General features: G+C 33.4%; 2 protein-coding genes and 1 non-coding gene across 6 annotated transcripts; 1 reads left to right on the top strand and 2 right to left on the bottom strand.

The window, feature by feature from the left end:
- The first annotated feature begins 1,913 nt into the window (after nt 1-1,913).
- On the top strand, nt 1,914-3,102 carry LOC100253736 (photosynthetic NDH subunit of lumenal location 3, chloroplastic). Its single transcript, XM_002282708.5, has 3 exons — nt 1,914-2,262; nt 2,375-2,661; nt 2,756-3,102. Exons 1-3 carry the CDS (start codon nt 1,983-1,985, stop codon nt 2,852-2,854), a joined length of 666 nt encoding a protein of 221 aa, XP_002282744.1. The 5' UTR covers nt 1,914-1,982; the 3' UTR covers nt 2,855-3,102.
- Nucleotides 2,986-10,895, bottom strand: LOC100248639 (kinesin-like protein KIN-14N). Of its 4 annotated transcripts, none has more exons than XM_010646021.3 (18): nt 10,652-10,707; nt 10,478-10,544; nt 9,936-10,178; nt 8,798-8,942; nt 8,418-8,527; nt 8,195-8,314; nt 7,865-8,068; nt 6,569-6,778; nt 6,419-6,493; nt 6,119-6,265; nt 5,898-6,033; nt 5,666-5,775; nt 5,141-5,302; nt 4,815-5,032; nt 4,503-4,584; nt 4,301-4,405; nt 4,102-4,206; nt 2,986-3,488 (listed from the first exon to the last, which is right to left on the bottom strand). In XM_010646021.3, the coding sequence occupies exons 3-18, from the start codon at nt 10,116-10,118 to the stop codon at nt 3,309-3,311; spliced, it is 2,292 nt and encodes a 763-aa protein (XP_010644323.1). In that variant the 5' UTR covers nt 10,119-10,178; nt 10,478-10,544; nt 10,652-10,707; the 3' UTR covers nt 2,986-3,308. The 4 variants fall into 4 exon arrangements, with proteins under 4 accessions (XP_010644323.1, XP_059591362.1, XP_002282749.2 ...); XM_059735379.1 differs by having other exon boundaries at nt 10,647-10,686; XM_002282713.4 differs by lacking the exon at nt 10,478-10,544 and having other exon boundaries at nt 10,652-10,895.
- Nucleotides 10,896-14,241: 3,346 nt separating this feature from the next.
- TRNAA-AGC (transfer RNA alanine (anticodon AGC)) lies at nt 14,242-14,314 on the bottom strand. The gene has a single exon. It is a non-coding gene; the product is annotated as a tRNA-Ala (tRNA).
- Between the last annotated feature and the right edge of the window lie 236 nt (nt 14,315-14,550).

Genomic DNA, 14,550 nt, shown 5'->3' with positions numbered 1-14,550 from the left:
CACTTGCACACAACAATAAAAATCTATTTGAAAACTTAAACTATTTTTAACTTGTTTTCAATATTTTATAATATTTTTAAAAAATATTTTTTATAAAATATTTTATTATTAATCATTTTTCATATTTACATAATTATTTTTTATATCACCTGTTTGAAAATAAAAAATAATTTTTTATTATTAAATATATTTTTCTATTTTTTTAATTAATTTTCTTCGCAAAACTTATAATTTAAAAAAGAATTCAACATAAGAGGTAGAAAAAATATTAATTATTGTAAAAGTTTTATTCTAACTTCCAAAAAAAGATATGTAATAAAATCTAGTAATAAGGGATAAGTACGAAGAGAAATGACGAAAGGTCTCTCCACCCGAAAATATAGTATCTGCAATGATTAAGCAAATTAATGATATTCCAAAAGTCACTCGTACCGAGCAGATGCCTTTACCGAGAATGCCTAATATTCTATCTATTGGGCGCGTAAACAAGTTTAGGATAGGTATGATCGGTGCAACAGATGGGATAGGATATAAAATATGATTTTTAATGAAATATAATATTCTTAAATATTATATCTGATAGACATGATACGACGATATTTCTAATGTAATGTATTATATTATAAGGCGATATTTCTATTGTAATATATTATATTATATTTAGTTATTAAAATATAATATAAAATATATATTATTTTTTAAATTAAAATTGATGTTACATTCCAATAATTTTTATTTTAAAAAATAAAATTTTCCTTACATTTAATTTTTTTAGTTCTTCTTTTTTAATCATAAATTTAATTGTACAATAAAAAAATTTATTTACATATATTTTATTTTACAATATATATAACTTAAAATTAATATACCACTTGTAGAAGTGATATAAAAAACAATGGATAATATATCTTAATAATTATCTTATTGTATATTTGGTTGAAAATCTGATAGGATAAATGATAATATGACTTATTCTATCTTATCACCAAAAAGAAAAGAATAAGAAATGAAATAACTTATTTTATTTTATTATCAACCAAACAGATGATAATATCATCTCAAGCACGGCTCTAATGTATAAGTATATTTTATTTTAATAAAGCAATGAAATTTGTTAAATAGCAACCAAAAAAAATCACTATCATGTATTTTCTTGTTTATTTGTTTAGCATTTTCTTTGGAGGGGCAACCTTTAATATATATATATAAATTTTGCCAATAAAAAGGAATATGGGCCTTGGCCCAACTGCCCAACCTTGACATTTTTCAGTTGGGTAAAAAGTTGTGTGCTGGTTGATGAAACTCAACCATCCTAATGTCAATAAATTTAGCCTTCATTTTCATATACGATATCATTGTATACCTAATCCTCATAATCATACAAACCAAACCTCAAAAAATTATTATTCTAATAATAATTGCACAAAAACATAATGGGTGTGCTCCTCTGCCACACCATATCTCTGCGTCAATGCATCCTAACCCAACAAAACAATTTATTTTTTTTGTTTTTTCAAATAAAAGTGGGCCTCATGATGGCACACTTGTCAACGAGATGCTGCTTGGGAGGTCACAATCGCCCTTTCTGAGGCAGCAGTTGAGCATGAACGGTGAAAGCTCATCCTTATCCCCATCCTGTTTTGCCCACAACCATATCATCTTCCCAGACATGCCTCCGGGGCAGCACCGAAAATCAAAGGTGACCCAGAATGATATAAGCCCCCTAGACTTGGGTCCTCTCTTCCGTCAATTTTCAGCCTAACCCAATCCTTGAGCCTAGGGCGAAGTTGGGCTTGACTATTGAGGGCTGCCGCTTCCAAGCCTATTCAATAATTTTACACTTCCAGGCCTAAAATCTTGAACTCACAAAATTACCAAACCACCCTCAATGTGAGGATAATCCTTTAGGTGGTCAGTAGTAGCCAGCACCATTTCAAACGGATAAAACTGCAGCAGTGTCATTCTCATTCAACACTTCTCCCATGGCTCACTTAGCAAATTTACATGGAGCCTCTGAGACCCTACCATCCATCTTTAAGCTTAGGGGCGATCTCCGAAGGACCAGAAAAAGAGTGACCATAATTGGATTTCTTTGCAAGAAAGCTGAGCAGATTCAAGAACAATCATTCCAAGCTACAAGAAGATCAGCTCTAGGCCTGTCCTCAATAGCCATTCTTGGGAATTCTGGGATTGGCCCTGCTCTTGCTGAGGACAATGGATACTGGCTCACAGGCCCTTTACCGGTCCCAACGGTCGATAACGGTGAGCTTTTACTATAGAATTTCTCACCTTCACTGCCTGCTCTGTTTCATGGCTCATGGCTATAGTGCTTATAGCTTTGATCATTTTGCTGCTACTCTTTTCTTGGTTGCAGACATCGTGAATAAGGAGACTGGCACTCGTTCTTTTCTCAAGAAAGGACTGTATATTGCGGATGTGGGAACTAAAGGGAGAATGTTGAGGCTAAAGAAATATGCATTTGATCTCATAGCATTGGAGGACTTGATGGACAAAGATGCCTGGAACTATTTTACGAAGTACCTGCGCCTTAAGTCCACCTTCATGTACTATGATTTTGATAAATTAATCTCTGCAGTGCCGGTTGACGAGAAGCAGCCTCTCACTGATCTGGCGAACAGATTGTTCGACTGTGTGGAAAAGGTAAGAAAAAGGTCATGGGAGTTCTGCAATGTATTTCAATCATTTACCGTTAATCATCCAGAGTTTTAAGCAGCTGCTTTCCATGTGTTGGCAGCTTGAAGATGCTGTGAAGATTCGTGATATTTCCCAGACGGAATCACGCTACAAAGACACGAAGACTGTTCTCCAAGAGGTCATGGATAGGATGGCATAACAAGAATCTTCAAAACCAGCTGAGCTGGTTCAGGGGAAGAGAGAAACAACACATGACACATCTCTGTTTCATGGTGCACTTCAGTTGTAAGGCAAATGAACTTTTGATTGAGAAGAAGGCCAGTGAATGACTTCGGCTTTTAAATGCTAAGTTTCATTTAACAATAGGGAAACAGATGACATTGATATGAATATGTAATTCAGTAACACAATTTCGTGGGTGAAATGTTACAAATAAATCAGTCTCAACCTCTCAGCATCATCATAACATCTTTATTTTTACAAATTTAATGATCAAAAGCGCAACCTGCGGTTTCTCTTGTTGCAAACCCAGCATGTCCTCTATACAAATTACAGATGTTAGAATCACTTTCATATCCCCATTCATAAATATCCGTCACGCAGATGGACTTGTATTGCCTCGAAAGAAAACAGAGCCATTGTTCTACCAAAAGTCAGCCATAGCTCAGGCGAGAATCTGATGGCCGCATGTTTGTTTGACGTCTAGGAATCCCAATCTCACAAGCATTAACCCTGGCTGCGAAACGTAGGGAGCAAAGCGACTCTCCCAATGAGGAAGGATCAGGAGAGATGTTCACAAACATCAAGGTCTTGGAGTCCCCACCTAAACAAGGCTGATAAACAAAATATTTGAACATAATAAGTAACCCAAGGCAGATTGTAATGGAAATAATGTTAGAATAGAAAGTAACATGTTACAGAGGGGCCCTGATATCTTCCCCTTTTGCAATTCAATTTGGCTAAACAAACAGTTCAATATCCATTATATTCCATAATACTATAAGAAAAAGCCAACTCAGATGATATTCAGAACAAGTTAGATTGATTTTCTTCTCATTGATCCCATAGAAATTAGAGTAGGGTATCATTATCTTCTTAAAAGATTTATGATTGGACAGGGGGAAGCTATTGAATCAGGTGAATAGCCAAACCCCCTCCAACTCACCTTAGCTTCTAGATTCGTGAGTGCATTCCCATTCAATTCCTTTAGACCCTCTAATTGACCAATTGCATTGGTAAAACAGATATTGTTCAATGGCAAGGGAGACAACAGGGAATTACAGCAAATAGCAACACAGGCTCTTGCTTCGGAATTTCAAGAGTGAGAAAGTGGGGTTCAGATGCAAATGAACACAAGGTCAAGATGTATACCTAAATCAATCAAATCATTTTTCTTAAAAAATTTGATTGTCGTTTTTTCATATCTGCCTAAATCGGAGCATTTACCTGAAGAAGATACGTAAGCTTTGAGTTCCTAAATGGTACATGGTCCTCCTTCTTTGCCAGGGCAAATATAACATCACTTAATGATGACAGACTCTTATTGATGGCCTGTCATAATTGAAAAGAATATATATAAATATAAAGATGCATAATGATAAGTAAAATTAACAGAATTAAGCTTGTATCAGTGTTTCTCAAATACTTGGGTTTCTTTCAAACGGTCCCCTGTTGATCCACTCTTAGAAAGTCGTTCACTGCCCGCAAGATCAATAAGGTTCAAAACACCTTGTACTTGTTGTTCAGTGCTCTGGTCAATATAAGTGAAAAACAAAGAGAAAACAGAGTTAAAACATAATCAAGAGCATCAATGTATCAGCACAGAGGGCACCATGAAGACTTTATACCTCATTAACACCAGATATCCGCAGAGTGAACACAAAATGACTTCTGGATGATTGCTCATTCATCTGTGTTTTGCCCACAGACCTAAAAGGAAACGGGTGACAATTTATAATCTTGAATCCTTGTGAACTGAAGTATACAAACTGCATGGAATTTTAAACAAAAGACAATGCACCCAAGTGTATGCACCCAACAAAACATTTAACAGAACCAATAAGATTAGATAGTTTTTCTTCTGAAGAGAGATAGATTTCTTTTAAGATAGCATAGCATGACTATGAAAAGCATAAAAGGTGCATATTTTGAAGACATACCTGCTTTGTGCAGCCTGATCTAGAAGAAATGAAACTTCTCTAGTGCTGCGAACATCCACAACAGTAAGATCAGAAACATGAGTATTGCCATTTCCATCGTGTTTGATTGCATACTGCTTTCCAGCAACACCATTTTCTGTTCGTGAGACATCAGAGCAGGATCGATTTGTTGATAACAAATCACGAATTGTTTCATTATATATTTCCAACATTGAAACCTACAAATATATCTTAGAATAAGACATGTGTTCACAATGACCATAGACATAACATTCAAAGGGTAAGCAGAAAATGAACAAAAAGGCAAGATAATATTGCTTGCTCACCTGCATTTCATATTTCCATCCTTGGGATTTAAGAGACTGTCTGGTCTCAAATATCTGTTCTAGAGAGCGAGGTATCAACCCTTTTTGCTCTGGGTTTCCTGGCCTGCCCATCATGGTATGAGTCTTACCTGAGCCTGTCTGACCATATGCAAAAATACATACCTGAAAAAACAAAGAATGTCACCCTTTTACCTGAAAAAAATGCATACCTGAATAATGCTAGCAGTATTTAATGTACCAACAAAATAAAAGAAATATGCATAGTTTGGAAATTGCATATGTTAAATTATTTTAATAGTTGAACACTAGAATCCCTTGTTACTCACCAGTCGTACATGATAACATAGGAACAATAACATTGCAGCGCCAAAAAATTGAGTCAACAAAGTTAAATAACATTATTCCTATTGGTGCTACATTCAGGACAATTAAGCAGATACAGAATGTGTTCAGGAAATTGCATATCCACACAGAACACATCTATGTAAATGGGACAGGACTGAAATCGGAGCCAATGTAGATTACCTTATAACCATCCAGAGCACTCTGTACAAGCTGTGAGATTTCTACAAAGACTTCCTGTTGCGGTGCATCAGGCATAAACACTTTGTCGAAGGTGAACGAATGCTTTTGGCCTGATGATGATAAAAGCACGGGATAAGTTCCTGATACTCGGTATCCAGCCCTCTTTATGAAGCACAACAAAAATCAAGTAACACGACACAAAAAGTATTTTTTTTTTTAGTTAGAAATTTACCACTTTGCATTAAATCGATGCCCCGCCCAAAAAACTCTGTTGAAGTGGGATAAGAAATGACCTTTGCTTCTGCAGCAGAGTCATCTGCCAATAGAGGCCGCACTCTACAGAATACACGGATGTTTCCTTTAAGTTCCTGCATTATAAGAAAGTTTAGAAAGATAGCAAGGTATAAGAACTGTGTACCACAACCAAACAAAAGTCCAGTGTAAGAGCACTACCAAAATAGTATTATGCAACTTTTTACGTAGCTTCTCTCCTTCAATAATTTTAATCTCTGCATCAGCCAGGCGATTTTGTAAGTCATGAATCAATTTCTTTTGCTCTTCATATTCAGTTCTTGTCTCCATTGCAGACAAATCCGACACCTAAAGGAAAGGAGAAATCATAATCATGACAATGAATTGACCCAATAGACCAGAGTGACCAATAAACTATTCTTGCTCTATATACCCGATAGCCCAACAATTTTTCAATGACTACCAAATAACAATGAATTCTTGAAAGCCAAAGATGCTTACCTGTAATTTCTTCTCTGCAGCTCCTAGCTTGTCTTGCAATGCTTTTATCTGGTCACTTTGTGACAAACATCTTGCCTGTAAAAGAAGCCCAAAATTATAACAACAATAATAAAGGCATAATATGTTGAAAAAACAATATTATAAACAGACCTCCAGCTCATTTGATTTTAGTGATAGGTTTTCCAACTCAGCAAAGGATTTCCCAGTACATTCCTTATACTTCACTACTTCAGTTGTTAAAACTTCCACTTGTGACAAATAGCGATCACGATCATCTCTTGCCTGTTGCAACTCCCCCCTTAAGCACACAACATCATTCACCAAAGCTTCTCTTTGCTTCATAGCCTCATCTTGAGAAGCCTGAAAAATAATTCCCAAATGCTACTTTTTCAAATATTAAGTTGTGGAAGGAAATTATAAAAGAGAATGACAGAAAAATACTATACAAATTTAATTACAAAACATGACATGGATATCAAACTGTATACATAATGCATGGTAAAAACAACACTTCCCCTTTAGACCAAACTGAATCACACATTCAATGGTGAATCAATCATAATTATACAGTTGTTTCTGGTGGAATTTGATAACTCTGTTTCTCATATCTGACTGATTTTTACCTATATGATAGCTCTTATAAAATTTTATACAAACTTCTTTGTGCATGCTGTGCAATTGCACACTTTGTTGAGTACCACATTATTGAATTACCATATCAGGTTGGGCTATGGGTGTGCAATGCAATATATTATACATGAATTGGACATGTTTTTTGAATTTACCTAGGTCTTACTCTAAGTTGCCAAGTGTTTCTTAAAATCCTGAACATTCCCTTAATTTTGCGTTTTATTTCTACCCAGTTCTAACTGGAGGTCTCAAAACTCATTCTGGAAACAAAAATTCTTATCCCTCATGCATTATATCAATTCCAAAAAGAGCAAAAGTCCATTACAGGCTATGCCGCAAAAGATATTTGAAATGACCTTCTAAAAATCTCATGTATAATAAATCTAAAGATCATTTCCTCAAAGAGCTCAAACCCCTAACGACCAACAAAACTTGTTAAAAGAATTTAGCAACAAAACCCAAATTCCTTCAAAATTGTGGCCACTCCTATAAATCACATCCCATAGTTCCATTGGCAATATCGCCAATTAGATATCAATAACCATGGAGAATTTACAATTCCAGCTCAAATATTCATATCTCTTGAAGAAACAATCAGCATCCCACCCCCAACCAAAAAAATAAAGGAAATGAAACAAATCTCAAAATGTATGAAAATAAGAAGTAAATATGAATAAATTGCCACCTTAACAAGGTCATCAGATTCCATATTCCTTATTGAGAGGACTAAATTGAAATTAGATGTCTAGATCCTGGTAGAAAATGAACCAATAAGCAGTATAGTATAGTCGATCAGTGGGAGACCGAGAGACTCACTCTGGTCAAAGTGAACTGATCCTGCAATGCATTATAGTGACCTCTTAAAGTGCTGAGGTTCTCTACTACAGCAGCTTTCTCTTTCTCCACACGTTTAAGAGCTTCATTCACTGTGGGAAGCTCTGTCTGAAGTTTACTATTGTATTGCTGTAAACTTGTGTTGTACTCTTGTAATCTCTTGTACATATCATTAAGAGATGTTATCTGCAGAATTCAACAGTTCGGGATGAAAAAGATTTGCTAAGGTGGTTTTACAGTACTAATTGGAAATGAGAACAAACAAAACAGGATTCTAGCAACTGCTAATAAGATCTTTATAAATTCTATTACCTTCTGACTAGCACTTAAGTGCTCTCGTTGAGCTTTTCCGAGCTCATCTGTGAGAGAAGTTTGTAATCTCTCAGCAGCAAGCCTAGCCTCTTTTTCTCTTGTTAGAGAGTCCATTGCAGCCTGATTGTTATATCCAAAAATGATTACAAATCACAAATAAAAGAGGAAACTACCAATTAACATCCCAATCCCAAATAATCAATGCTAGCATGGGCAGTCTTACCAACTTTTCCGATTCTTCCTTCGTCAATTTCTCATGTAGGGATGCACAATTCTTCCTCAACTCCATTATAATGGAATTCAGCTCCTCTTCTTTGTTTTTCATTAGCACCTCTGAAAACACAAAAATTTAGATCAGATTTCTTTTGGAAATCAGTAACTGAAATATGTTTTGTTTCAACAGAAATTTTTCTCAGGAAAAGTTTTCCCAAGCAATATTTTCTCAAAGATTTTTTAATAGACATGATACAATCTGTGAAAGCTTCATGGTCAGAATATCCATCTAGATGTATGGATCATCACAGAAAAGAAAATTATGGGAAAAAGAAGTTTGTTTGCGGGAAAACTTTATGTCTCACAGATGCAAGGATACAGAAGCTTTACCCAATTCATTGCATTTTCTCTCTGCACAATCTAACATATTCCGTAGCTTCTCCTGCTCTAAGAGATAGCTTCCTTCAAGCTCTTGGAACCATTTGATGCAAAGCCTAAGCTTTCTAATATAGTCCATCATTTGATCACATTTCTCCTAAAAACCAAAAAAAAAAAAAAAACTAAAGCAAATAAGGAAACAATCCAAAAATAAAAAATTACATATATCCAAAATTTTCTCAACTTTCTGTTTGATTCACAATTGAACTGAGGAGACAGACAAAGAAAATCACATTATGAATCTCATGTTTCCCTGTTTTTTTCCTCAGTCCTATGGGGTAATGGAAATTCCAAAATTTTCAAAAATTTAACCTTTATCCACATTTCCTCGGCAACCAAACAGAGCATAAATCCAAATCTATAACTAAAAAACAGCATTCTTAAAATTAAACTTATTTTTCCCTTCCATTTCACTATCCTTAAAATCAAATTTGTTCTTACTTCACATTTATTCCATAACCTTAAAACCTCTAAATCATATAAACAACAATCTAAAAGAAATTAAATTTTGCTCATTTTTCCAATAAAATTGAAGAAAGAAGAGAAAATGGCGTTACATCTCATGTTCCAGCGTTTTGTCTCCAAAAAGTGGAAAACTGAAGACTGACCTAGTAGTGGGCTCAATGAAGTTTTCTTCTTAGAGACCTAGGTAATTAGAAATCCAAAATTTTCATGTATTTTTCCTCCCTTACCCAACAATTTCACTGCAGCCAAATCCTCAATTTCACTGCAAAATCCTAAGCTCTTATATCTTTTCCCAAACTTTCTCAGCAACTAAACAAAACTTACATCAAAAACCTAACCAGGCTAACCTCAATATTATATCTTCCGTCTTCTCACCCTCAATATTAGACTCGTCCTTCTTTTCACACTTTCTCACTCAATAATCCAAACCTCTTTTCTTTCCCACTTTTTCCTAGCAACCAAACCCCACATTAAACTAAAAAGAAACCCCAGAAACTTTAAAATTAAACTTGTTATTCCCCTATATCTTCCCATTCAATAATCCTAACCTCTTTTCTTTTCCCTTTTTTTTTCTCAGCAAACAAACACAAAAAAAAACGAAAAAAAAATCCCAAAATCCACAAACCTTCAAATTGAACTTGTTCTTGCCCTTCATTTTCTCATTCAACAATGCCTCAACATCCTCCTTAGTAAACTCGATGCCTCCACATTCCGACCCCGCACTACTTGGAGGGCCGCCATTCTCCTGACCGCCATTCACCACCGAAAATGCTTGCCGAGTTCTGCCGCTGTTCGCCGGTCCCACCATTTTCCCAAGTCCGATCTTTCGTCGCTTATCTACAGCAACCTCATCGACAACAGGCTGGTTCTGAAAAAGAAAAATAATAAAAACTGATTCAAAATTTTAGAAAAATATGGAACAAGCTCCATAAGATTGATTACACCAGTAAGTATTGAAAACGATACACTCTTAAAAACGATATCAGCAAAATTCATGATAATTTTGAAAAGGTAAGAGACCCAGAACATAAATTACAGAGGAAAAGGTTTGAAAACCAATATTATGATTCAACAAGAAGATTCAACAAAAAATTCATAAAAATCTTGAAAAAGAAAAGTGAAGCAAACCTATAACATGAATCACAAGAGAAAAAGATTGAAACTTACAAACTTCGTCCAAAACCCAAATCAGTTTAAAGAAACCATCAATGCAAACCCAAAACAACACCTTTCTCTGAAGAAAGATCAAACCAAAAAATCAAAAAAGAAAGGACAAAATGAGCAAAACCCAGAAAGCATTGTGACCCAACTGTGGAAAAAATAGATGAAATCAAACCTTACGTTTGAAGGGCTTGCGGGAGCGTTGGTGAAGTTAGGGATTGGAGGTTTGTTCTGGTTTTTGGAGGCCATTTTGAATAATATACTCTAGATAGAGAGAGAGGAGAGAGAAATGGGTGTGGGAAGGTGAGACAGGGGCAGTGATTGCAGTGGTGGTGGGGCCATGGATTGGATTCAAAGCTACCGCTACTATATCACAGCCGTTGCTTTGCGGAGCAGGAACTCGATTGAAGAGACAGAGACACCCAACTGTGACTCAAAGAACCGCTCTCTTTCTCTTTTTATCCATTTGTTTCTCTTTCTGGAGCTCATTGGTCGTTTACAAAGTCTTGAATCACCCGCGCGTGGTTTTTGTGGACTACGGCATTTGAATTTTTTTGAAATGGGTTCTGGCGGTGCCACCGAGATCCGTTAAACGGCTCTATCCCTAAAATACCCCTATTCTTCTCTACAAATTCCAAATTGATTTTATTTGCTTTTTCATATTTAAGATTTCTTGAAAATATACGTTAAAATACTCTAAATAATCATGAAGATAATATTTTTTTTTAATAGAATTGATTTTATTTGCTTTTTCATATTTAAGATTTCTTGAAAATGTACATTAAAATACTCTAAATAATCATGAAGATAATATTTTTTTAATTATTCTATTTTTATTTTTATTTATAACCGTGGATATTTGGGACAGTTTACACGCACCTCGACTAATTTCACAGACCCTGAAGTTAACCACCGGGTAAACCTTCAATGACCATGAAAAGCAAACTCAAAACCGGACCAATTAATTATTCTATATTTAACTCTGCTTATTTTTATATTTTAAAAATACACAAGACTTAATTAGTCATATAATTTAGTTAGACATTAAGGTCTTATCAAAAAATTGTTTAAAGAATTATAACTTAAATAAGAATTTTGAAAATTTTGCTTTCAAATATTAATTATTTGATTTTCTCTATTTAGAGGATATTTAGTAAAATTTAATTATTTAGTAAAATTTAATACTTATTACTTACTAAGTTAAGTTGGTTTTAAGCTAAATTATATATAAATTATTTACTTAAAACTTATTACATAATTTTTAGTATTAAGATTATTTGATAAAATTTATTTTAAAACATCAAATTGACATATTTATTCATAAATTATGATTAAGATAAAAAATGTTGAGTAATAATGAAGATTGTGAAGTTAACCAAGGTAAAAAATGTAAAATAAATATGTAAATTTAAAAATTAATTAATTATTTTTATTTATTACTTAAAGTTACTTTTGATTTTAAGTCGTACTTAAGTTATTATATCAAACATACTTAATGACTTAAATTATCAGTTACTAAATTGGTTTACCATATGCAGACTTAGTGTATATATATATATATTATACATTTTTGAAAGCTAATTAAAAAATTGAGATGCCTCAAATTTTAAAATATTTTAAAATAGCTTTTAAAGGCATAAAATAAATCTCTATTTTTATAAGAATTTTTTTATATATATAGAAATTAAAAAAATAAAAAGTGTTTCCAAATGGAGGTTTAGCTATACCAATTTATGATTTTTTTTTTCCAATGATGACAAACTTATCCAAAATTTTAAGTCTATTAAGATTTTAAGTAAAATTTAGATTAATTTTATACAAAACTAATAGTAATTATTGTGTGTATCTAATAGACCATAATTATTATTAAAAAACAACAGAAAAAAAAAAAAAAAAAAGCCCAATTTTACGAGGCTTATTGAAAAAAGGTAAAAGGGTTAACAATGTCCATTAAGATTTAAGAGTCCTTCACCAAAAGACAATTTAAAAAAATACACAATTAATAAATCCTCCTCCTCTTTGGTTGGCACCAAATCATAGCCTTTTAAGTCCTTTTTCACTACTTCCCCAATAAACAAAACCCTTTTTGTCTTGCGTCAAATGGGAGTCAAGAATTTCAATTTTTCCTTTCCATTTTCCGGGAAAACTTTCCCATTACTCCTCGGATACACTAACAAACAAAAAAAAGAGTAGAAGTATCCCTCTCACATTCTCTCCTGCAGTTGTTGGCACTTCTATTCTTTTCTTGGTGCATTGTTGCATTCCTAGATTGTATTCAATCCAAAGTCCTTTTCCTTCAATCCTTTAACCTTTTTGGAGGCTTCCTCTTCATCTATGTTTTAGTCCAAATGGGGTGTCACATTGCCATACCCTGTATGCCTTTCATGCTTGAGTTCACCTAATCAAAAAATGACTATGCATCTTTTGTAGGTAACCCATAATTAGCAATGGATGATTAACACGATAAAATGTCGATATATTTTGAGGTGGTTTTTGTGACTCTAATGCTTAAGTTATGTCTAGTAATTATTCTTAAGAGCAATTTTTTATTTTTGAGACAAAAGCCACAAAAACACGTTTAGTTTTGAAAATCGGAATTTTTTAGAAATACATATTTTAATTGTATTACATTGGTTTTACTTTTTTGAGATTTGTTTTAAAAGCAATTATATAAATATGAAAAATAATCGAAGATAAGATAAAAATTATTTTTAAAAGTATTTGAAAAAACAAAATATTGTCACATTTATCACTAAATTTTTGTTTTAAAACTTTTTTTAAAGAAAATTATTCTCAAAAACTAATTTAAGAACTGTTTTGAAAAACATTTTCAAACAGATCCTTAGTTTGTACTAAATCGCATAATCAAGTTATTATCATTAATTGTTAAAGTAACTAGGTGTGTGAATGAATAAACAAATGATAGACAAGCTTAATTAAAAGAGAGTGATATTTTAGCTATTTAAGGTAATTATCTATCGTAGAAGCAATGATTTTCAAAGTTGATAGGCGGGTTTGATGTCTAACCAATTGAATATGAACCTTTTTCTAGTGTATTTGATGTATGATGACAAAAAGGCCTTGGAATTGAAAATCTTTTAGATGTATTGATGATGGTTGAAGCCTTCTTCAAGTGCTCTTAGGGATAATTTTGAAGCAACATATGGCAAATTGTCAAGAAGTCAATAGAAGAAGTTGAAAATGGGATTTCTTGTCTCCCCTTTTCTTTAATACCAAAAGACCCAACATGTAAAAATTATAGAAAAGCCAAAAAGGAGAAATAAGATCAAATGTAACCCAACCAACAAATCCAAAACCTTTATAGAGTCAATCATTAACTTTCAATCATACTAGGAGTGAAATTTGATACATAAATTAGTCAATAGAAACATTAGTGAGGAGTACAAAAACTTGGAATTTGTTTGCTTATGGGGGACTGCAAAACTGATGAGAAATAGAACCCTATGTCCTTAGGGGCTGACCAATGGGTCTTTTGTTGTAATATTTTATGTGTTCTCAAATGATGGCAGAAAGCTTGATAAGTTTCTTTGATCCTGATTTTGTCTCTTTGTGTCTGTTTGGCTCCTCTCTCTATTACAACAAATTGGTTGAAGACTTACGAAATAAGGATAGAAAATGGAATGAAGATTGGGTGCTACACAAATGGCACAACTATAGTGTTATTGAAGCCGGTTAACCACTTAGTCATTTGTATAAACAAAAATTCAAACTCACCAACACCCCCAAAAAAAATTTAATTAACGTCAAAATGGAGATGCGGGGTATCGATCCCCGTACCTCTCGCATGCTAAGCGAGCGCTCTACCATCTGAGCTACATCCCCCTTTGCGGCATGTGCATAAAATTTTTACTTCTCAAGACTATAAAATTGGCCATTGACACAATTTTTTATGGATGAGGTTTGCCGTAGATAATATATCATTTGGGAGTTAGCTTCATATGGAGTATTTAAGACTTTGATTGGCAACTATTTTTGAAACTAGTATTTTATTTTTTTTAAATAAAAATTAATAAAAACATGTTTCACAATTAAAAAATATAATATTTTTAATTACTTTT

The sequence above is a fragment of the Vitis vinifera genome, chromosome 19 (genome assembly GCF_030704535.1).
Source record: "Vitis vinifera cultivar Pinot Noir 40024 chromosome 19, ASM3070453v1".
Classification (NCBI taxonomy): Eukaryota; Viridiplantae; Streptophyta; class Magnoliopsida; order Vitales; family Vitaceae; genus Vitis; species Vitis vinifera.
Note: the sequence above shows the minus strand (reverse complement) of the source record. Positions and strands in the feature narration are given on the sequence as shown.

What these genes read in the sequence shown, in the direction of transcription:
- LOC100253736 (XM_002282708.5), top strand. Translation starts at nt 1,983, where the DNA reads ATGGCTCACTTAGCAAATTTACATGGAGCCTCTGAGACCCTACCATCC. An exon ending in GGTCCCAACGGTCGATAACG is followed by an intron (nt 2,263 to 2,374) that starts GTGAGCTTTTAC and finishes TCTTGGTTGCAG; the next exon opens with ACATCGTGAATAAGGAGACT. An exon ending in TGTTCGACTGTGTGGAAAAG is followed by an intron (nt 2,662 to 2,755) that starts GTAAGAAAAAGG and finishes ATGTGTTGGCAG; the next exon opens with CTTGAAGATGCTGTGAAGAT.
- LOC100248639 (XM_002282713.4), bottom strand. Translation starts at nt 10,720, where the DNA reads ATGGCCTCCAAAAACCAGAACAAACCTCCAATCCCTAACTTCACCAAC. An exon ending in CTCCCGCAAGCCCTTCAAAC is followed by an intron (nt 10,179 to 10,651) that starts GTAAGGTTTGAT and finishes TTTCTTTTTCAG; the next exon opens with AACCAGCCTGTTGTCGATGA. An exon ending in ACTTAAGTGCTAGTCAGAAG is followed by an intron (nt 8,069 to 8,194) that starts GTAATAGAATTT and finishes TGAATTCTGCAG; the next exon opens with ATAACATCTCTTAATGATAT.